This window comes from Epargyreus clarus, unplaced genomic scaffold (assembly GCF_041222505.1).
Source record: "Epargyreus clarus isolate Ecla_fem2 unplaced genomic scaffold, WU_Ecla_fem_2.2 ptg000005l, whole genome shotgun sequence".
NCBI lineage: Eukaryota > Metazoa > Arthropoda > Insecta > Lepidoptera > Hesperiidae > Epargyreus > Epargyreus clarus.
The window spans coordinates 10,660,824-10,686,423 of NW_027332213.1; the positions used below are offsets into that span (position 1 = coordinate 10,660,824).

At 34.2% G+C, this 25,600-nt stretch overlaps 1 protein-coding gene across 13 annotated transcripts in view; it reads left to right on the top strand.

The window, feature by feature from the left end:
- Window positions 1-19,213, top strand: part of LOC140742280 (homeotic protein antennapedia) — a 246,585-nt gene extending 227,372 nt beyond the window's left edge. For all 13 annotated transcript variants that reach the window (XM_073073148.1, XM_073073142.1, XM_073073145.1 and 10 more), the window contains one exon: window positions 16,361-19,213. In XM_073073148.1, coding sequence (XP_072929249.1) covers window positions 16,361-16,611 — 251 coding nt within the window. In that variant the 3' untranslated portion in view covers window positions 16,612-19,213. The remainder of the gene's footprint in view (window positions 1-16,360) is intronic.
- The last annotated feature ends 6,387 nt before the right edge of the window (window positions 19,214-25,600 follow it).

The window sequence follows — 25,600 nt, forward strand, 5'->3', positions numbered from 1 at the left end:
ATGGCACAAGGACGTGTAGTAAGAGTCGAATCCTACTCATAAGGATTTCTTTAGATCAAAACGGTAGTGCTACAATAAGTATGCAATGGTAATAACATCAGTCACAGTAAGAGTCACAAAAGTTTATTTTATTAAGTACGTTGGATATATGTATATCCAAATGGTATACCTTAGTATCTCATTAAAATAAGCACTTCGTGTTAACCAAATAGGTATATTAGTATTTCCTTTTAATTCTGCAAATGGTCTCCTTAACTTCTGAACAATTCGCTACAAAAACACTCAACCAGTAAAAAGCTTCTTAAAACCTCAAGCGGTAGACGACAATGTATTTAGCGTATGAAAAATGCACCCTTAGCATACAGTAGCACTTGAGTTCACTAAGTCCTTGTTATCGTAGGCTACTCCATTAATTATGTTCAAAATTTGGCTGCCATTAGAAAAAAACGGACCAATGGGAACAAAGCTTGGATGTTGAAAATAGAACGCTCAAACCAGACGAGTCATTAATCATTGCGCACTGTATCTACACCTCAGTAATATGTAATGATTGTCTGTTTATCCACTTAAGTACATAAATGGGCTAGAGTTTTTAATTCAACTTACGATTTTCGTGAGTTTTGGTTCGTAGAAGATAGAGCGATTAGCGAGAAGTAGCAAAGTTATTGACGTCATATCATGACATATGAATGATTAGCGAGAGGCAGCAAAGGTATTTACGTCATATCATTATTATGATTACGAATGTCATACCTATTGTGTCATTTATACAGTGCCGGCTTACTACATTTGAGATGACCGTAGTACCCAGTATACCATCATAGAAGTATTAGATCATCATAGAAGTGGCAACGTATCTGTGATCGATTTAATAACAATATAAGGATAGTAGATAATTTTGAAGGTGGTAGAACCCTTTGTGGTTCGACTCCGGCGGCACCACCGCATAATAACAGCATTGTTAGGCGCTGCTGTGTTCCGTTTTGAAGGGTGTGGTAGGGGAGACAGACTTTTCCGAGGCGTTCCAGCTTAGTCCTCAAGGGTAACGTCGCATCTGTGGCCGATCTCAGGTAGGAATATCTAATCGTATCTGGGGATGTTATAGATGTCCATGAGTGGCAGTAGTCATTTACCATCAACAAATATATAGAACAAATAAGAGTGTATTTGTGCTTTACGCCAAATTTTAACATACTACAGAAATGTGGGGATACATATTCCAAACAGCAATTGCAGTCCTACCTGAGGTCCTTCACAGATTCTCTGTTTGAGACCACAGATGCCTGTCTCCGAGAACCAAGCTAGAACACCTCATGATTGAATGGGCTATAATATAATCTTTAAACTGGAAGACACTGGCCTTGCACCGTTGTTATGAGGTAGCAATACCTCTGAAAATGAAGTAAACATTGATACTCTGTGTGAATTAGTCGAGTAAAACCAATACCAAAAACAATACAATACATTATAAAACATCATGAGATGTTTAAAAAACAAAACGCGACCAAAACACCAGCCGAATATTTGAAACACCTGAAAAAGATAAGGCAATATCGCGCGTTCTGAACTTACCTAAATAAAACGCCTTTATTTCAGCCGATTTGACGCATAGCCCCTGACTAACGGCATAGAAAGATAGACTTACCTAGTCCGAGGTAGGCCGCGATAAGTCGGCGAATCGAGGTGGAAATGGAAATATAATGGAAATCTCCCCCTCCCGCCTGCCACCTCACCCTCTTCGCATACAATGCCGAATAGACGACTTGTTACATTTCATTGTTCAGTTATCAGCCCCCAGGCCTTTGTGAAGCCCGATGATTGAATACGAGAATTTGTTTTGGTGCCTGCTTCTGATTTTCTACGTTTGCCACTGAAAGCTCCAATCGCCCGGTATTAAGAGAAAGTATAATACAATTACGAATGATTGTTTGTTCAGTTCAACATCAAGGATTGCTAACGAAAAATATTAGGAAAAAACAGTATATAAATGGTTTCGTTTCATTTTGCAACATTGAAATTTAATTGAAATGAAATCGTATAACCAATGTCTTTTTATGCTTTATGTAATGTACGAGTATTAAGTACTATTTTCTGTATATTTACATGCGAACTCTACCAATACAAGGTCCATAACCTAACAACGAAAACGTGAATCAACGAAGCAATGAGATAGTATTAAATCTTCGTTTCTGTGTTAAAAATAAAATTTCAAAATATTTGAAAATCTATCAGTAATGAGAATGGACGTGAGATATAAGGAAAACAAAATGCAAGCTTAAACACGGTGTAGGCTGTTTTGATCAAGAACAGATGGTATTTGCAATGGTTAAAATTAATCGTTGCGTACGTATTTGCTTGTACAGTGAAACTTGGTTAAGTGGGACCTGGATAAGTGAGAAACCTCCATAACTGGAACTCATGCTGAGGTCCCAACACTTTGGCACTGAATTACCTCTGTTAGTGGGACGAGGTAAACCTCTATATCTGGGATTTGTTCTTTCGATTTATCATCATAGTTACCTCTATAACTGAGACAGCGAGTAAATTTTATATGCATAAACCTCTGTAACTGAGATAACATTGTTTGTTTACTCATTCTTATTCTACCCACAAATTCCACACGTAATTCCAAGTACGTAAGTACAAATTTTGAGCTTCAATTACCTTCAGTTTTAGTTTCGCTTTACTATCATACAGATGTTTATTTGAAAAATGTCAAAACGAAAGCTACAATCGTTATCATTACGTGAAAAACTGAAGTTAATATCCCTTTAAGAAAGTGGGAAGACACGCGAAGAAGTTATTTTATTTAATGATCGCACCTGTATAACTGAAATAACCTGTATTCTCACCTCTATTAATGGAACCCTCTGTAAATGAGACAGATATTTATTTATACCTGTATATCTGAGACACTGGGTAAGTGGAATACCTCTATAAGTGAAACGACATTGCAGGTCCCTTGATGTCTCACTTAACCAGGTTTCACTGTATTTGTAATGACCACAGCTTTCAGTGTAACGAGAAAATAATAAACAATACTTTTTCTTGTTTATTTGCGATTAGAACATGAATTACAGAATCACGTGTTCCTATTTAGACTAAATAAGACTTCCCACGTTAGTACGTGACTACGTCACATTCGTATATTTATTTAAAGTAGTTTTAGAAAGTGATCTATTTCTACTTTCTCTTATGTATGAGTAATGTAGTCAACCTCTAGGATTTTTCACTGATCATGGATATTCATGTGCACATTTACTTTCATAGAACAATAACCTGTTTTGTGTCTGTCAAATTAATTTAGGTGTGGAAAACTATTTGTAATGAATTAATTAATAAGAATTTGGTAACGCACTCCGTGCTTCTTGACTTTGTAATGTTCTATCAACACCCAAACATTACCTGATTCATTATATTCAAACGTAAGCCGGGCTTTTAATATTTTTCTATGTGCTTATTCCATCAAAGCTCTTTTCAGGTAGTTGTAGAGCTTCCACGATTTTCCATTACGGACCGATTTCTCCCAGCTACTTATTTGATAAGAGCTTTTGTCGCTCGTTCATTGATCGATTGTCGATTGTCGCGTAACAATGACGATAAATGCTTCCTCAGATTGAAGCTCGGATTCTTTCCGTGGGGTTGATTTTCCCCTTACGTTCTCTAAGAACTTGTTACGATCCTAAAGTATTTAGGGGTGTGTGTATATAAAACTGAATATTTCAGTGCCATGGTTCACAATATTTAAGTTTTTAGTTACTTTCAAAAACTCTGCTTGGTAGAAGATAATATATTTGAATTATTTCGGTTGATTCGTTTTTGGCTGGTTTCGTTATAAATGGCTATTAATTAATTGGTTGTAGACAGTTACTACATTTTCCCTAAACCTATTTTTATTGCCGTTATTCCTTTTTAAATAATTAATATGTATACGTATCTTATAATTGATTGCAATTTTGTAAATTTACGACATTTCAAATGAAAATCCGTTTATCTAATAACCCTACTATTAAACCCCAAACATGTCTATTGTCCAAAAATATACCAAAGTACTTCCTAGTGAAAGCGCGGAACAATCTTATTTCCTTCCCCTTGTATTTACACGTGCTATTATTTGCATAAACATTTTTTTTATTCGACAGAGGGGTGCAGTGACTGTAAAAATATATTTCTAATTCTGTTCGCCGCAGCTTTCCGGTTGTACTCCCGGTAGTACGGACGTTGACTGATCGCGTTTTCGCTCTCCTAATATTATTTTTGAGCTCGCTTTGAACTTAGCGCTATGAACTCATATTATTTTGCTTAGTTTGGATATTTACGGGTGCTATATTTATCAACGTTTTGTTCGAAATTCGAACGATTTTGTCTCGCTTGGCGTGATCTTCGTGCGTCGTGAGAAATTGTTCATTTGTTCAAGTTTTATTTTGATAGGAATTATTATGAAAGCTCATGATATTGATACCATTTCTAATGGAATATGAGTGACCGAAGTAGGTAAACAATTCTAAACAATATTAAATTAATTAAGGTAAAAATTACATAATGATTATTAAAAAAATGACATATTTATGTTGTAATTATGAAATTAAATTATATTGAGAGTTATTAATCGAAGTTGCTAGCTTACTACAATATTTTGTAGAGCTGTTTTCGATTAATTATGCGATGAGTTTCAATAGTTTTAATATTGCAACAATTTACTTTAATTATAAAATATCGTTTCAGCGATGGTTTTTATTACTTATAAAAATAATATCATTTTATACAAAGATAAGTTCGATGTTAGTTCACTGCTACGCTATACTGCTACGACTAGCTTTGAATACTTCCTTATAGTTCGTCATCGTTCCCACAGATGGCGTTGTAACACGAAATACCAAATGTATATTTATTAAATAAGAATTATTAAACATTTTAAATATGTTAATTGCAAAAGTATTATTTTCATCCAAAACCTTTATATAAATTATAAACATAATTATCTCACATTTCTATACCAACTAAATATTTTTGTAAAAGTTATTACCAAGTGTAAACTGTCTGCTAGAATTAATTTATATTTTTTGTTCTATCGCATTGTTACCTCTCCTCAAAATTGGACCCATGTTTTAAGATAAAAAACCTAATAACATGGTTATTGACCCTAAGCTTATTATGAAGCCCCGAAATATCTGATTCTGTAACAACCACCAAGTCTTAGCAACAAAAACTGAGCTTATTAAAAAAACATTATATCTTATAATTACACACCCACATATAAGCAGGCCAATCCCATTAATACATGTCTGTCTACACACATGTACACGAATATGACTCAGAAGACGTACGCACACATTGAAGCTGTGTATGAGACAGTACGGCGAGTCGATTGTGTGGTTATTGATATTGCCAGGTATTAAATTTTCCAATGATATCGGGAAATTGTAATTTTTATTTTTTTCATATTACAACTTATTTTTGCTTTTAATTTATAAATATTTCAATACTAGGGTACTAAGTCTGTTCCCATAACTAAATAATTATAGTATGTAGATTAACATAGACTCCGGTTCCATATTTGATCCCCGGTTAGGCAAACATCTAAATTTAATAAGGAAGTTTGGTTTCTGTTCGTGCTTTGGGTGTTTATCCATTTGTGTCCATAACGCTTACTTGGCACATAATAAATCTTGAAATATGTAGAGTATGGTACATTATTTGATTTCCAAAACTTAGAGACTGATCATTTTTTTCTACTTTTGTCATGAATCGACATCAACTAGTACATTGTAATATCAACGTAAGAAATAATATTAACGGAAGTCTGAAAGATAATGTCCATATAAATACATTTAGTATTAATTACCTCTGATTTTTAAAGGTTTTAGTAATACTCTATTTTAATTTAACTGCTTGAACAATTGTCGCTTAATCTCATATCTGAATAATCAATACAATTAACAATATTAAACAAAATTTACATCGTAAGTATTAATAAATCCCAGTAGCTTGTTTTGAAGATCCTTACAACCTAATACCGACCAATAATTTCACCAAAGTTGGTAACTTCTAAAGAAAGTTGTGTTCAATTAACTGGCAACATTCTCAGAAGTCGTCCGTCTCTTTTTCACCTACGTGTGCTGACTCATTCTAACCCGAAGTTAGGTTAGCCCCACATTAATTAAACGTCGGGATAGAACGCCAATCAAACTTTGACCGCCGCTAAGCCGATGAAGCCGAACTTATTATGTGGTATTAAAATTCCATTTTCGAACTCAAACCATTTCAAATTGAAACGGAAACGTAATTATACCATCAAATGATAATTGCTAATTCCATAAATGCATTCAATTAGGATATTAGACATGAAATATCAGTAAAGAGTTTTTATTTCCGTAATTACCAATTATAGGGCGGGTTATGGCCGGTAATACGTGTATTGATCAGCCGCTATTAGCGCTTTCGAGTCATTAATGTACTATTAAACCGTTGTGTGTCATCAGTTAAGCATAAAAAGTACCGCATCACATGGTGCGTACACATGTGCGAGTCGACGGTAGCACATAAATCATAAAAGCGTCTTTATATTTGTTTTTATACGTAGGTAGTAGCCATGTCGATAGAGGAACGGAAAAAATCCCCCTTTTCCTGCCTGGGGATCACACATGACCGGCCTGTCTATCTGCCAGACCCGTGTCAAATATTCTCTGGAGCGGACACCGCCCCCGCTCGGCTTTTGGGGCAGGGGAGCCCCCTGGGGCTTGCTGTCCCGCGGCGAAGCTCATCTCGGGGTCCTAATGCGTTCTGCGCTCCGCATTACGCTGAGATGAATTTTTACGCGTCCATAGATAGTTTCTTTAGATTGGATTTTTAACATTGATAACAAATATAACGTCGATATAATCTAATATACGTTAGGGAGCGGCATGATTGAATATTTTCTCTTTCATTAAGATTTTCGCCTTCAGGCCGAGCTTTGAAAAATCACCCTCGCCAGCACCTTTCATAACTTTTCGCTTCGTGATCCAACGCAATTACTCACCTTCTATCGCCTTCTCAAATATTCATTCGTTCCTTTCCTGCTGCAAATTATCGTAATGGTTCGAACAAAACAGGTAATTAGATACTCGTATGGAAGGGCCTTCATTTTTTAAGCCCAGACGGTCGGTGCCTTCCGGTTTCCAAATTTCGAAGGGATGTGAATACTTAATGTTTTTTCGTTATTTCGATGTTATGAAGTAAAACGGCGTTGAGGTTTAGGTTTTAGGTGTAGCTTAACTCAATCGGATATTATAATTAATTACTGCGTAGGTAGCGTGGGTGGGTGTCGAGTGAATTGTGCGGTGGCAGAGGTCGGGTAGGATGTCGCGTCGACAGGCGGAGCCGGGCGCGGAACAAAGCTCGGGAGCCTAACAAAGACGTCACCGGCCGTGCCTGCGACGCGGAGTTATGGCACCCATTGTGCGCAACAATACCCAACAAACGAGTTTGTATAAGCTATTAGGTACGCGCATTAATATATATTTTTTGTTCGCCCGAAAATTTAGCATTCCATTACGAGGGAGAGAAATGAAACGCCCGCCGCATGAATTATATTAAAATATATTTGAATATTTCATTTGACACCTTTTTTGCGGGCGGAATTTCGTTCAATCCCCGGCCGGCTCTCGTAATTTTTAGCGTACACCGAAGCGAAATTTTCGGTGAATAACATTCCATTTCGGATGCGAAACACGACGGGAATCAGCGTCGACACAACACTGACTGATGGCTCTGTATTCCAGATATAAATTCTTTTTGAGGTCCGACCGAGCATATTTTATTTATGTACCCTTTATACGTATTTTTGTTGCAATATATCCGAAAACACACGGTGATACTGTTTTACCTCTTATTATAATCTTCAAGATTAATTATTCTATAGTCGTTGACAAAACAATCAAATTACTATAAAATTAATCGAAACAAAACCACAAAATTTCACCATAATATAGCTTTTATACTAATTGGTAACGAAATTCCCCTATTTGGTAGAAAATTCAAAGCAATCAACGGAGTACCTAATCAACGTAGATCAAAATAGTTTTAGCCGGCATATGCGATTGAAATCAGTAAATATTCAGAAGGCCGCCTATATATACATGTGTATAACACGAAGTCATTAGCGGGTGTTCTATATACCGTAGGGTACGTATGTCTACACCCGCCCTACCAATGATTAATGAATATCAGAGCTTGAAAGCTTCGCCTTTTGTTTTTTTACCATTCGAGTTGGATTCGTTTCCCTCATACCGTTTTATTTTACTATCGGAGCATAGATGGTATGTTATAATGATAACAATCTTTTCAAATAGGACACACGTAAGTAATTTTTGGTTAGAAAAGATTTATGGCCATAATACGTATGGTAATTAGAAAAACAGTTGAATTTATTTTATATTTATATACTTTATCTACATTTTAATTCATTTGCGCTGTGTATGAATAATTAATAAATATAATTTTAGAAATTCGTAATAAAAGTTTAAAGATAAAATTATTTTTAAAGTAAGTAGGTATCTTTATAATATAAGAAGGAAGTAACGGTTAGTTTTTTACTAATTTTTAGTTAGAATTCCGCTAGTATGATTATTATTTTAGCGTCATCTCCATTATTGAGGTTTCGTTGTCATTAATAATTTTTGTCTTTGTAAATATCAAAAAACTTGTTGAAATTTTAATTAAAAACCAGGATTGATAAGATAAAGTGCAATATTATACGCTGCACTAACAACACCGAAAGGAAAACAGATAACTGTCGTTGATAAATTATAAATTACAATGTTATTGTTGTTTACAACAACAGAATAAAACTGAGCAATACTTACGATTGTCAAAAACCAATATATACAAAGAATGGTCGACATGCTCGCAGTCAAAAAATCGCTTTATTTCGCGTCTTAATTACAACGACTTTATATAAAGTAATCAAACTCATATCTTCTTTTTGCTCAATTGCAATATCAATTAAACTTATTAAGCAGAGTCGGCCTTTGGTTCCGAGACTTCGTCGAAAACCAGCAATTTTATTTACGACGTGTAAGCGTTTAAGAGAAATTGCATTAATCTGAATACCCGTTTGATATCATGTACGATGTTGCAATACACTGAGTGGTGTCCGCGGCTCGAAAGGTAACAAATCGTAAAAATAACCACACGAATATATGCTTACACGACCCGGAAATAAGGGGTCGAATCGTTTAACGTACGGTTGGCGTTACGTTTATTCTTTCGTGTGTAAATGTATGAAATTGTAGGACATGAATTATGGATTGTCGATATCGCTCCAAGCTGTTGCTGTATTTTTTTCGTATTTCTCGATGCGATACCGCAACGAATTAAATTAAAAGCTCTTTTCACTTGTCATCCCTTGATGAATTTGGTATTTAGGCGCGCTGTCTGCCTATATAAGTTATTTATTTTAAACATAGCTTTATGTTATTAATCTATGTAATTTACGTACTATTTGATTATGGGTTACAATGTTGCCTTATGATATAGTCTAAAATAACTTTTAAAGGTAGAAGGTATTACAGCGTGCTAGGGTATCTCAATATCATTTTAAATAATAGAGCTGTCAGGAGTTTAAACCTGTACCCTTACCAGGAGTTTTTACGTTTCGACAAATATGACTGTTTTGATATTTGTTTACGTATTGGCCCATACAATTTCCTAGTTCTGACACAATCCGCTAGGGGTGCTGATTGGAATTTGTATGGGCAAATACGTAAACAAATACCAAAACAGTCATATTTGTCGAAACGTAAAAACTTCTGGTAAGGGTACTGGACCAATAGCAAAGGAGGTCAAAAATAGGTACTACTAACTGCTCACAATAAGCAAACTTAATACAACCTTAACTTTATTAACGGAGTGACTATTAAGACGCTTTTTTATATGAAGGTATAGTCAAGAATCTAGAAACATGAAATTTTTCACATAACTTTATATGTATGTACTAGTATAACGTACCCAAACGACTAAGAAAGGAATATTTGAAAATTCGTCCTTTAAAAGCTAAATAGGGTATCAAAGGTTGTTATAAGCAATAAACTTAATATTTACCGAAACTAGAAGGTAACTAGGTACCATTCGAATACACCAGTTGCTGGAAGACTAATCAGCTTAAGACCTTCGACTTACATTTATCTGGATAAAGTGCGTGCTAAAATATTGACCGGCGGACTATCTCGGATCGCATTTGTACTGATTACCTACACGATAGAGCGGGGCACGAAAGGTAAAGGGTCGAAAAAAGCGGTCAGTCGATACCAGGAATGGCCAATCACGACTTAATATTCGGTAATGTAGGATTATAATTTGATGGATCTTTTTTGGAGGGAGAAGTCTGTAATATTTTAGTGTCTTCGTAATATTGAAGTGTGTTGGACTTCAATCTTGAAAAACTCGAAGATTTCTGGGTTTCGATGTTTAAATTTTTTTATGAGCTTCGAGTTATGTTATATGGCCTCTCAATCTAAGGGTACTGGGTTCTATTCCCATACACACGCCTCTCATTTTTAGAGATTTATATGTGGCTATTGGAAATTAATTATCACATGCTTTAACCATGAAGGAAAATGATTCTGGGAGTCGATTCTGGAGTTCTTTAAAAAAAAGTTCTAAAAGTGTGCGAATTCAACTTCTGGTTAGCGTGGTGCACTATGGCCCCTAAAACCCCTCTCACTCTGAGACCCATTCCCAGCAGAGGTGCAGTAATGGATGGATAACGACTACATGTGAGGGACTGGTTGGGGTCTGGAGCAAATGTTACCTATGTACTAAATAGGCACAAAAAAATGGCCAAGTTGCTTTTTGGTACTATAGAGAACTTGGTCTAAGGAAATAATATTCCCTCTCTCAGTAAATTTCATTAAAATTATATCACAATCTCCCCACGAGCCATTATTGCCTACTCAGGTCTAAGTAAAGTGTAATTACGTTAGTCTCACGCTCAAAGGCCGAGTGTCGTCTCACGCGTGTCCAGTGTGTCGTGAAAGTAAGCCGAGCCGATTTTGTAACTCCCCCCGCGATGATTTATACGCGCCCGGCGACACATGCAGCGCTGCGCCCGACGCCCCTAAAGCTGCGATTTCATTTTACTTCAGCAGACGGGCAGGTGGAACGCGGCGTGATAGACGTTATAATTACCCCCACTTTGGCGTTTTTTTTTTCATAACATAGATTGTACGTTTTTTTTTACAAGCTTACATTATCATTCTAAAATAGTGCAATAATATAATATTAATGCCGTGCTGTGTACCTATGTCCTCAACAGCTTAACTTCGTAATAATTATATTTTAACGATTCTTATCATTCATATTCTGAAAAAAATATCACGTTTAGTTTATAATCCATAATATAACGTTGTCATCACCCAGTGCAAAATAGTTAGATATACTTACCTACTAGTGTGTACTTGAGAAAAGATGATCGATGCGTTTCATATTAAACGGCCGTCTACATCGACCGCGTGCGATCCGTCCGCCTTCTGACCGCCTTAATGTTCTTATTACGTACGGTTTAAAGCTGACGTCGGGATCATGTTTTATGCATCTGAGAGCGGGATAAACCGCTAGTGTACAAAAATTTTTAATTTATCATGTTTAATATATCACTCATTGGTCGTACATAATATTTGCTTTGAATACAGCTTTTTATTGTCCGTATCGTGACGTTTAGCTTATCCTTCACATTATTACTTTTAGTTGAATAATGTAATGTTCTAATTAACTAATGGAAAATATTAAGAAATACCAGTGTGTAGGTACTTAAAATGCTACATAATATGTACCGAATGCTTTTGATATAAAACGGCCGTCTGCATCGACCGCGTGCGATCCGCCCGCCTTCTGACCGCCTTAATGTTCTTATTACGTACGGTTTAAATCTGACGTCGGGATCATGTTTTATGCATCTGAGTGCGCGATGAAACCGCTAGTGTAATATATAAAGCCCGCTGGGAAGGGGATTTCATGAGCTATATGGCTGTGTATGATTTTGTTTTGTATATTTTATGCGATGCAATGGATTCGTGGCCAAGATTGGTAATTGTTTTAATTTTCATTGTCGAAATCGCTTAAACATTCTCTTAAATTTTTTGTAATTTGAATGTTTTTACTGATTGTAATCAAGTAATACATTTCATTTACTGTTCGTTTAGGTGTAATTTTTTTTAATTAATTTATTTTCTTGTATGGTCGAATCACAATGCTCATGTTACTGTATAAATTATGGACGTATGTTAAGCACGTTGAAATTTAAAACTGATATTTTCGTCTGATAAATGTGGCTAAGTACGAATTGAAATTGTATTAATAATAATTATATTAACTATAGCAATAAACTCGATTATTTTTGTTTCCAATAGCCAGTATTCGTTGGACAATAGCATTTGCATTCTTGAATGCCTCCCAAAACGCTGTGCGATGAGGCTGTTATCAATTTCCGGTGCAACAAGTGGCCAATAATTTTGAATACGCTGCACCACTTGTATCTACTAAGCACTGGATCTTTTGCATTCATGAATTGTTCGCATCGTGCCTTTAAATTGTTACTTCATTTTTATATTTATGTGATGAAAGTAGAAAATTTATGTGATGAAAGTAGCAAATGAGGATGCAGTTTTCATAAGTGTCTTAACTCTCTATTTTAACTAAAATATATTGGCTACATATTCAAGCTATTTGACGACCCGCGTGGCAAAGCTGGCATCATACCGGTCTGACGCGCATAGGGTCCCGGGTTCGATCCCCGGCCAGACAGATACCTAAATGATGATTATGATGATTTAGGTCTTTAATTTTGGGTCTGGGTGTTTGTGTATTTGTGTGTGTGTGTGTCCATAGCACCCACGATACAGTCAATCCTAGTATGGGGAACGTAAGTGTAGAAAGCGTTAAGCGTTATTTATTTATTTAATATTAAGCGTTATTTGACAGTCGTAGGTGGAAGGGTGGTGCTACCACACTTGAACTATTTTAGAGTTTTACTGATTTAGTGTATTATGGACTTAGCCTTGAAGTTTATTAGACCTTTTTTCTTCTTAAATCATGTAAACATAATCCATTGCCTGCTAAACTATTTTTTAGGAGAATGGTGAACATGCATATTTGCTCAAGATTTTTTTAGAAACTTAAGGAAATATTTTATCCTACCCTACCCTTTAAGACACCCATTAAACATAATATAGTCAACAGAGTATGCTTTCTAGGCACCTGATATTAGTCAGCATGTCACTAAGTTAAGTCACATTTGTATCGTTATTTCAAGTATTAGGACTTGGCGCCCATTGTTCGTTCCTACCATGTACCCAATTTGTCATTTAGAACACTTACAAAACGTTCACTTGTCATCGAGTTTTACTTTTTAAGTTAGTTGTAATATTTCTGGGAACAGTAGTGAGGTATCATTCGCAATGTAATCCCACGTTTTGTGGCGTGTTTCGAAGTTCGCGTGTTTATCTTGTATTGCAAGTTGTTTCGCGTGTTTCAGTTGAAACGAAAATAATCAACCGAGTTCGCCTTTATGCCGGAGTTGGAGAAACTTAATTTTGAACCGCTCCAATTATTTGGAACAAATTTGGGCTAAATTCTGAGGAAATGATAAAGTACGGGTCTAATGTTTTTGATGCTTTTCGTCAATTGACGTTGTTTTGGTTTTGATATTAAGTACTTCTAGGTCTTTATCTATGTTTTACTATCTCACTATAGGGCATAAACTTCTAGATAATGTATATTTTTAATCGGTACATTGTTAATCAAACTTGGCTAACTGCCGATTACTGTGCTTCATAAACCTTTAATAAAATTATATAGAATTAATTAAAAAGTAGAACTATTTTTTCTTTAATGTTAAAACAAGTATTCATCTATTTCTGACACTCATATAACATCAGTAAAAATCAGAGGTGAACACCAAATTGCAATAAGTCAAAATATACTGCTTAATGTAATACAGCTCCAAAAAAATCCAAAAAATCATTCATATATTTAACAGTTTCAATTAAAACCGTAAAAACCTGCTTACAAACCAGTTCCTACAAATATAACATCGTTTACCATACGCAACGTACAAAATTCTATTAATTTCACTAAACGCATAATAACCTGGAGTTTAAGCGTCAGATTTGTTTTTTAATTCAAAACAAATTACAGAGTTCAGGGCATCTTCTAAACCGTGTATAATAGGGTTTGCATCTCCCGAAGAATAATGGGTACAAAACGAAAAAGGCCTGCGGCGTCTTAAATTATTTTAATTGGCTTCGGTAGCGCTTTGGACCGTGTCTTCGAATAAATACTTCCAACGGGTTTATGACAAATTCATGCAACGTCATGCGTTCTAGTGATGGGACAATTATTGATGATCGTACAGATCAGAAGGAATATAGGTATTGAAGATTTATGAATGCAAATGTTTTTGTTTTTGGTGGTATTGATTGCCTATAGGTATTCGTAAGCGATTCATCTTAATGATAACAGTAATAAGGAAAACTGTTTCAGTGACCCGTACGTAGGCCAAAGGCCAAATGTATACGTCTCAAAATGTTGATGAAAATGGTATGAAATGGTAATCTTTTAAATAGTGGCTGATTACTAGAATTTTAAACAATTTCATAACAATAAAACTAATTAATAATGACTGAAATATTATCGTAGTCAAAATTAAAATTTTAGATTTTTTTGAGAAATCTTTTCCATCTCATCGACATTAAATGATAAATCTTATCCACACATTGTTTCAATAGAGATCGTTATTCATAGGAATAAACTATGACTACTTACTTGATTAAGTCATACAGAATTTTTATACAAGGTACAGAAGAATAAAATGTAAGAAAAGGAAATAGCCATAAATAAATCAATAGGAACTCTGTTCACCACCTTGTACATGCGAACAGTCAGTTCTGATACAGTCCGCTAGCGGCGCTGATTGAAAGTGTATGGGCAAATACGTAAACAAATACAAAAACAGTCATTTTTGTAAAAACGTAAATACTCATACTAAGGGTACAGTAGTGACATTGTTTTTGTGAATTCTTTATTTATTGTTCTTGCTGTCCACGTCGAACTTTCTACCATTAGCGCTCTACGCTACGGTATGTTATTGTCGTGTAGTGCGAATGACATTCGTAACAGCTTTCATTGCAATCCGAGCAGCATTAAATGTCCGATTACATCACGCACTTATAATTTATTTACACAAATAAATTATTTAATAAATTTTATTACAATTAATGTATACGATTAAATTATTTTAATATTGGTCCATTTGTGATTTTATTAAAAAGGTACAAAAAGTACGATTTTATGTACCTAATAACTACTAGGTTCTATTTTGTAATTACTAGCTCATATTTTTATTTTAACAATTATAAAAGGAATTTTATAAAGCTAAAATTATTTGTCGAAATTTTATGCGTAAAAGATACAAGGAGGGATAAACAAGTTTAGGTTTAGGCACCCTGTATTATTATTCTGAACCTATTCATCCCCTGAACTTAAAGCCTAGTTGTCAATCAATCTACTCAATAAATTGAGAAAAAGACACCCATTTTTGAATTATTATTTTCCTGTGCCGACAACATCTAAATGTATTTTCATTAGATGCTACATACGAGTACGTATGACATATAAAAACCTTTCATCTTTAGTAAAGTTTCTAGTAGCTCTGCGTATACTATAAAACTTTGTTACCCCCGACAGCCGAGAGAAATACCGAACAAGCAAAAACAATTAACAAATTGATAAGCTCAAAACAATTTTCAATTAACTTCGCCGGGAGTGTTCGCTGTTTACAAATAACCACCATTTATCAGAAATGCCTATGCAGTTTTTAACGTCTGGCGCTTAGGGCTGTCTCACAACCTTATTTGTACTGCTATTTAACCCTAATGTATGGTTACTAGTTTTATTACTTGGGCCATGTTTAGTAAATCACGTAATGGTCTCTACATTACAACGTTTAACAAAAATCCTTGAGTTGTTGGATTATTTATTGTATTCGTTATAATTATATCTATTGTGGCATGGTACAATACTAAGTAATTGGTGTGTAAAGTCAAGTCTATGCGACTCAATTTTTATATTAAAAAGCTTTAAGCATTGTTAAAGTTTTATGTTACTTCAATAATATATGCTTGAGAACATAACTAAATAAAAAATCATTTTTTTAAATTGACAATTAACTAATTTTCTCCAAATTTGGAATATTATGTTATCAATAAAGTAAACCTACACAATAAAGTTAACCTACACAATAAAATATTGTGATTTCATAAGTGAGAGATGGGACGTTATTATTTTCGATCACAGACTAATATACATTCTTGTACAATTCCAGAACGGAAGCGGGGACGGCAAACGTACACGCGGTACCAGACCCTCGAGCTGGAGAAGGAGTTCCACTTCAACCGGTACCTGACGCGGAGGAGACGGATCGAGATCGCGCACGCGCTCTGCCTCACCGAGCGCCAGATCAAGATCTGGTTCCAGAACCGCCGCATGAAGTGGAAGAAGGAAAACAAAACCAAAGGCGAGCCCGGCTCCGGAGACGAACCCGACAACATGAGCCCGCCCACCTCGCCGCAGTAAGCTTAGTCCACGCGGTCCAGGACTACAGATCGATTTGTTTCAGATTACACCTCATACTCACTTTTTCTTTCGTATCCAAACGAATTTAGCGACAATCTGAAACGATCGATCCAGCGACCCCAGTTACTAGAACAGTTTAATTTGTATAAATTGTATGTTGGACTTTTCATGATAATATTACATTATAACTAATACGTAACTTAGTGACTTGGCATAAAGAGTAATGATAGTGTGATGAAGAGATTTTTACAGTTGTTAAGTATAAATTAATTTATAGAACAATCTCAATACCAATAATTACCAAAAACGCAGTGTTTATGATAATTAACTGCAGCGAGTTTGATGTGATTGCATACATTATTATTATGTAGTCGAGATATTATTGTTTGGGAACCGGACGGTTATTAGGAATTGTCTACTCTTTCGCAATTGGTTTATTAGACCTTATAAATTCTTGTCAAAGTGCTTGACGTAACAATTTATTGTAACATCCGTGACTCTTTCTTTGTGACCTACGGACTCACTCAATCATAAATGTAATATAAACTTACTAGATATTTTATTCTCTTTCGCCGTCAGTTCTTTAAATAAAGTCGAGCACTTTGTCAAAATCAAATCTTTTTCTTGCAATACGAATCACAAAACCATAAGGACCTCTTATAATTAACCATTGATAAGAAGGCAATTAGTATCGATATTGTTATTATTTAATATATTTGATGTTTTATTTCTAATTAAGCTATCGAAATGCTATTCTGTACATATAAACATAATAATTTTAGAATTTACGATTATGTACAATTGTTTTAGTGTGAATAATATTATTGAGATTAATTTTGGGAAGCAACGATTAGTTCTTTATAATTCGCAGGGACGAGTTTGTAATTCGTGAATCTTCTCTGATTTTGTACCCTCTTAGGGACTTGTCCCACCGAAAATGAGTAACTAGTAGCAACTGGGCGAACGGATCGATACAAAAAATTACCCAGTTCCAGGGGAAAATACGATAATAAGAATATAAGACTCATAATGTAGTCAATCTGATATGAATAAAAATTGTGTATCTATTATTTCGATACACATGAATGACATGGAGAAGGAATTAAAAATATTTGTTTCGCTTATAAGAATTGTTTTAAGCCTGTTACTCTTTCTCTGTCGGACAAGTCAGTTAATTCGTAGTAGGGAAGGCCAGTTATACAAGTGCAATGTATACGATTTTTCGATGACACATATATACGTAATTAATACTGATAATAAAATCATAGGAATTCTTATAATATTATTATTAAATGTTGCAAGGGTAAAGCTTACGATTGTCAATATTTTTTTTATTTCATTGTACACGGACTAAGGTCGTGCCATTTAATGGAGGAATTAAAATTATTAGAGGCATGTTTAAATTATCATCTTGTACGTCGACGCAGAGAAATTCACTAATTGTTCTATTATAGTGGAAAGTTACCTTCGATTCTGTAGGTGCAGAAGAACTTTATACCTATTATTTTCATAATTTGAATCTCTTTATGGAAAGTAGGTACGGGGACATGTACACAGTATACCAAAGTTAGGAAATATACTACTGGTTGTTCAGTGTTTGTATAAAAGGAGTACCTACCTAGTAAGCGCATGTAGTGCATGTCAGCATTCGGCCGTTTCATATACAAGTCTCACGGAGACAAAAGGTATTTTTATAAAATCATTGCCTAAGGAAACCAATATACGTAAAATTATCGAGCATTAAATATTTACTTATAACATGATAGTCTTACGATAGGTACTGTTAAAGGAGCGTGACTTTGAAAGGTTGAACTTTGTCGGGATTCGCGTTATACGTTTTTTCGTAATAATGTAAACTATTTATTGTAAATTGTTTTTTTTTCACATAGATTGTAACTAGTGAATGTTTTAAGAACTCAGTGAGCCCGTTTCATCTTATACATATATATTAATTTGTGCTGTGTTCGTTAAGTAAATGTAAATTGTTTTAACTGTATATTGTCGATATTTTAAACGGTATTTATTTATTGAATCACTTTAATTAGGTTTGCGTCTTTCTCTATCGACTCTTGAATTGGTTTATTTATTCTAAGGCTGTCTGGCTGGGATGCATTTTGTTTATTATTTGAAATTTGCTCAAATATCTCATGTTTATGTTGTGAATTTTGTTGTAGCAGTAAGCGTTTTGATTGCGTTAATTCATGAAGTGACCATTTTGAGAACGTTGACTGAAATAAGAACATCGTTCAATAATCAATCGATCACTTTTCATACGCAATCAAAAAGCACGGATTTAAATCAGTCCCTTGCCAGATAGATGTTTCAACATTATTTCGGTTTGTAAAATTTTACATGAAGTAAAATTAGTTTTATAAATTACACTAAGTTTTGATTGTTAGGCGAACTGACAGCTGTCCTTTAACTTTCAAGATTTAGGTCTCTAGGCGAGATAATGGATACCTAATCGATTTTATTTACCATTATGTCCTATCAATTCAAAATTTATGAAATATAACTATAATTAGTAACTTAATAAGGTTAGGCGAGACGATATTGTCATAAATATATAAATACATGAAATTAATAAAGCATAATGATTGTACTTACAGATTTTTATTACATTTATTACCTTCAATACTTATTAACATTATTGTATAAAACCACATACAGATACATAAAATGTTTTTTTCATGACACTTTTGTAGCACACAATATTAACACAAGGATATTTTTTTGTTGTTGCAGTCAATATAATCGAATATATTATATGAAATCAAAAAATACTACATGCATACAATGTCATATGACCATTCTTGTTTACCACTCGTATTTTAATGTGTTATAAGCCTCGTAAATTTATTTTTTTATTCGTGGTAGAGTTTAAGAACAAAACTCTACTACTCAAAATTTTAGGACAAAATCTTCAATCAAAACTGCTAGACTATGTGATGACATAGACGATTAAAATAAAGTTTACCTTTAGCAAATTAATTTAATTAGTTAAATTTAATTAATTAGTTTAATTAGTAGTGGCTAACAGAACACCTGCCTATTCTCGTAAAATTTGAACAAATGTATTTCACATTTATTTTGGTATCTTGTTTCATCACTAAAACGTAAATAATTCGATGGCTTTTGTAAAAACAAACTGTCATTTTTGGATAATATTAATGTTAATATACTCTGCGACTGCTAAGAATACAAAGCATATTATTGTCTTATTAGAATAGTGTGCGTATAATTATTAATTATTATTCAAATTATCACAACATGGAAAATATCTATTAGGCACAGAAAAGTTATATGTTACCATTTCTTTAACTAGTGATTTACCAAAGCAGTGCAGAAAGATAATCGATATATTGTTTTATAATGAGAATACGAATTAACGTATCATACTCGTACTTATTGGAATATTACCGATCTTTAAATGCATGATAAAATATTTTAAATCTCTTCTAAAGATATGGTATACGTGCCTACATTACATTATTGATGAACAACAAACAGAACAGTTGGCATCGATTTTCACGTCACTAGTAATTTCTCATGCAATTCTCCCACGTGAGTCGTCCATAATCTTAGTACCTTACATGCAAATCCCAGTGTTGTGTCGGTACGGCGTCATTATAATACGTTGCCCTAACGACAAAATAATGATTCGCGTGATAGAGGCCCGGTTCCTTCCGTGTCAGCCACGGGTGATTGGCCCGCCCCGCCACAAATCTGAAAATTACTTTTTTCTGTTTCAACACGAACACGGTTATTTATACGGCTAGGTGTGGCTCGCTCTAATGAGTTTTTAATAATGCCTCCCATCCAATGAACGCTGAAGGCGCACCATTATTCTCCACGTAAGGTCGAACTAATGCGATTTTGACAAGTTCGAAATTGAGGCAATTATGGTTTTGCAGGGTTTAAAATGACGCTGTATTTGTCTGACTGACGTCCAGCTAATATGATGCTCTCCGGAAGTCGTTTACTGTTATACAATTTTTTAAGACGTTTCGAATATTACCTGAGTTATGTACGTCATGGACACCATATATTTTGTTATTGAAAATAAAAATGATGCGTTATGATTTCGTAGATTTATATCAATATAATTTTCACATAGGTAACCTAATAACATTCAACAACGCAAAATAAGTCGTTCTCTATACCTTTTTCTGTGAAATAACAGCTGTGTCAAGGGAAGGACACATAAATTTAGTCTTGAAAGGCAGACAGGCCTCTATCCTATGTAGAGTTGATAGCAGATGTCCATATGTGACAATATCCACTTAAAATCAACTAGACAAGATGCTTAGCTATTTCTATAAAATAAAAAATAACATAAATGTTAACTAAAAACGTTTCATATTTGTATAAGATTTTAACCATATATACACAGATATATACACAGATATTCTTATTCTATATTCGTATCAGTTGACAATATTGTTATCTCGACACGACCGTGAACCCAATCTGGAGTAAGTGCAATGGCACATCGGGGCTCATAAATAACACTTGGCATTGTGGCAGATGACTGACTGACCAATTTATATTGACCTTTAAACTAACTCTGATATGAAGTGTCCCCTTTAAGCGTCGATACCAATAAAGATGTAGAGTGTATGTAGAGTTCGTAGATATGTAGAGTATGCGTTGTATTGAATTGTTTGCATTTTTGGGAAATAAGTGTTTTTTGTAAAATGTATAGAGTAATGAAGTTTCGTATTTTTATTTCAGTTCATATAATATGTTAGTAATAATTAAAATTGATAAATAATTATTCTATAATTCATATAGACACAAAAGAGACTGGTTTCGTGCATTATAAGGCTAAATAACACCTGTAGTACTTTCTAAAACAATTTTATTTAAAATGTAATGTAAATGTAGGTTTACAAAATGTAACTAAAATAAATTTTAAGAACATTTTAAGACCATCTATATTTTATGGTTACTACCCCTTATGGACATGCGAAACTAACCCTCAATAAACTGGATATGCAGGAATGTAATTCAGAGAGGATTATGAATTAAGTTGATCACAGAATCTTGCCTTGCTAGCCCTAAGGACTAATTAGAATGCAATAATTATAAAAAATCGCGATCATAATTAATTTTGACGATTCTGGCAGACTATGGGTTATGATAACTAAATTGAAATGATGTTTTTTACATTATTAGGAATTGATCAAATTGTATACCATTATAAGTATAATGGGCATTAAATATATTGTATGGAGTATTTACCTAAATGTATTTAGGATTACTTAAGTAGGTACCTGTAAAAATAATTTAAGTTTCTCTTCAAAAATTAAATATAGGTACGTAATAATAAGTACCTACCACATTAAAAATAAAACGACTGCTGCTGCGTCTTATAGACAAATTTTAACTAATTGAGATCTATCAACTGACATTTGCTCCCTAACTCATGAGTGACCCATGTGTGGACAAAATAATCAAAACAACCGGTCTCTTTGAAAAGCGTAGTGTCCCGAGATGAAGACATAAATTACAAGCAATCTTTCACGTGCGACCTTGCCTCATAACATTCAATTTTATTGACTGCAATAAACCAAAGCAATGGTTAAATCAACACCGCCGTATCGATATAAACACCTCGTAAATATTCGCCCTCTCTCTCTAACCTATTTGCTTCTCCATACGCGAAATAGAGACGGAAGAATCGCTCGCTCATTTCGCTTTTACTCAAAATAGTTTATGAGAGCCCAGGAGTTTTCGGTACAAAAAATGTTAGACTCTACCCTGTTAAAGTTTAGGTCGCGTTTGTGTTGCGTTTTGAATTTTATAGGTTTTAAATGGGTCCTTAAATTGCAATAACGATTTGTTTATAGATCGTGTGAGCCTTTGTACTGAGATTTCAATTTACGACACAATATGTTACGACATTTATTACGTTGGAATGAATAAGTGGTAACTCATAACTGTAATGGACGTGTTATAACATTTTTGTCATAATGTGTGTGATGACGCTCAATGAATTTATTTGATTCAATTACTTAAGTCCACATTAGATAACATGATTTAGTATGTAATTATGAACACTTTGGTAATACCGTTTTTATTAATGCACTTTAAACTTCTTGTTATGGAGGAAAATATATATTATCTATAGAAAATTTATGGATAATGCTGATAAATAAGTTACTTAGTTACACTAATGAATAGTTTGATCGTAAATACTAATTTTACTTGTGTTTATTATGTTAAAACATACTAATTAGTACCCTATTATTAATATTAAGTATAAATAATAATACCAGAAGCATTATGTACGTATATCATAACGTATTAATTAACTAAGTAACGATGAAAAACTGTAAAAAGATGTAATATTCAAATATCACAACGTTCATACTCTACGTAGAGTAAAGAATTCAAAAATTGGCGCGCAGGCGGCTGCCATCTTGTTCGGGGGCGGGCCCCCCGCACGCCCCGCCCCACTCCGCCACACCCAAGCGGCAGGCACTCGGACGCAGCCCAAATCATTTGTTATAATGTACACTAGGCGACATAGGTGCCGTAACGCGATGTAGATTATTATTATTATTATTTTAGGTCGTTTAATTTGAAGGCTAAAAATCGAAGTGGTTTTGCTAATTTTCAGGTGAAATTTAGATTTAGGCATGATTATAAATTTATTGCAGCTAAAATATCTACCCTATTTTAATGAAATTACTTAAAAATATCCAACTTAGTGTAATATAATCGATTATTGTGTAAGCAAAAGCGAATTCTACTTACAGGTATATAGTAGGTAAATTTTACAAGAACCTTTATTTGTACGCATATAAATATACCCTTTATTGTAGTAGACTCTCAAAAACATTAGTGTCAAGCGCATTAGAAAGACATTGAATAGTAATTTCTTGAAAATATTCTTCCAATTAAACAGTTACTGCGCATACACATATCACTTAGGTCTCCACTGACTCTACATTGATAAGTAACTTACATTCCACACTTCACGGACACATTTATTATGTTACCTTTGAATAAATATAATATTCTAATAGCTAATGAAAAATCCAAAACAATTACCTACACTGGCATATACATAAAGATAATTCACCATTCAAATGCACTCTTGCGCAACTTTTATTTTAAAAGTACAATTTTGTCAAATAAAATAAACTCAGCTGTTAAACCAGCACCGAAACTTATTGCTGCTGGGTACGTCAGGCGTTGCATTTGAAGATGACATCGATTGAGCTACGACCGTCTCCTTTCCATATATGGTAAGCTATATACTTCTGTCCTTGTTAATTATATTTTTGTGCGTTCCATCTTCAAAGAACGCTACGGCGTAGAGGGAGTTACGTCATGTAACGAGGCACGTATGGACTCTACGTAGCTATCTGGATGTAGAGCCACCTTATACCCACTTACGCAGATTTAAATATAGATAGAGTCTGCAATTGTGAGATACATTTTTGAAACAGAATCAAAACGGTGGTCAGTCTTCGTAATATTTATGTGGTTATGATTTCGGTATTGTTAATGAATATCTTGTTCTAAGACTTACAGACTAAAATTGTTATTTTATCATACTCATATTTATATAAGACGTTCCTTAATTGTTAGCGCTCAAGGGTAGCAAAGCATCGGTGGCTGACCTCGAGCAGAAAATTAATGTTATCTGGGGTTGACTACAGATATCTATGAGGAGCGGTAGCCACCTATCCTGAAGCGGCCTACATGCTAATTTCCTACTTGATTGTTGTAAAAATAACGTTAAGGTTATGATGTCAACACATTCCTGTCCTACTGCGGTGTGTGTCAAATTAAAAGATTTAAGCCAACTACGTTTTAGTCAACTACGTTGGCTGAATCCGGATTGATAGAGATCATAAATATCTCAGAACTTTAGATTTTTAGACTTAGATTTTTAGGTTTCCTCACGATGGTTTCTATCAAAATTGAAGTAACTAATTCCCAATACGCACAGGCAAGCTTCGAAAAATCAGAGGAGCATGTCCGGGATTCGAACGTCGGGCCCCCAATTGAAATGCCGAACTTCAAACAATTTATATCTACCGTATGCGACCACGCAGACAGGGGCCGTGCCTATCAAAATCTTATATATAAAATTCTTGTGTCATAATGTTAGTTACCGTACTCCTCCGAAACGGCTTTACCGATTTTCACCAAGTTTTATAAGCATAATCAGTAGGTCAGAGAATCAGCTACTATCTATTTTTCATACCCCTAAGTGATAAGGGTTTTTCAGCCTTAACACTTTTTTATTTATATGGCAACACAACGTTTGCCGGGCCAGCTAGTATTATATAGAAAAATATGTTTTTTTTCTGACATATGATATAAAAGAGGTAGGAATGTAATGCAAATTATCACATAACCAAGAACTCGCATTACCCGTAATAACAAGAGACAAATAGAGTAAGAAATATGGATACTCAAATAATATGGTATTTCCCTTTTCTTTTATCTTTAACTCAATCTTATGAGCGTTGAGTGATAACGGCCTCATTTACTTGTTAACTATTTATGTAACTGCCTACTTACTCTTATTATTCTATTGACTCAACCCACTTTGGACATTAATACCGTATAAAAATATATAAAATATGTATCTACTCAGTTTATATTTTTATGAAACTGAAGTAGCAGAAGAATTGGACGTAGTTGTCCAAAATGGATCCAACCCACAAAAACCGTTTTTTTAGTTACTATCACAAATGGCATCGCCACATCAACTTTTGTATTTGCAAAAAATATTCAAGCTGCATGGTACATTTTTTTTATGTATACAGATATCAGTGATACCAACCATAAATTAAGCAATTTAACTTTTAATAAAAGACCTATTTTCTCAAAAGCTAGTTTTTGTGGTTAGATCTATTTTGCATAACTACGTCCAATTATAGTTAGTGGTACTATTTACATACCTACTTATGTCCATACATTTGTAGACAGTTTAAAACAGGAACTAACTACCAACTTCTACCTG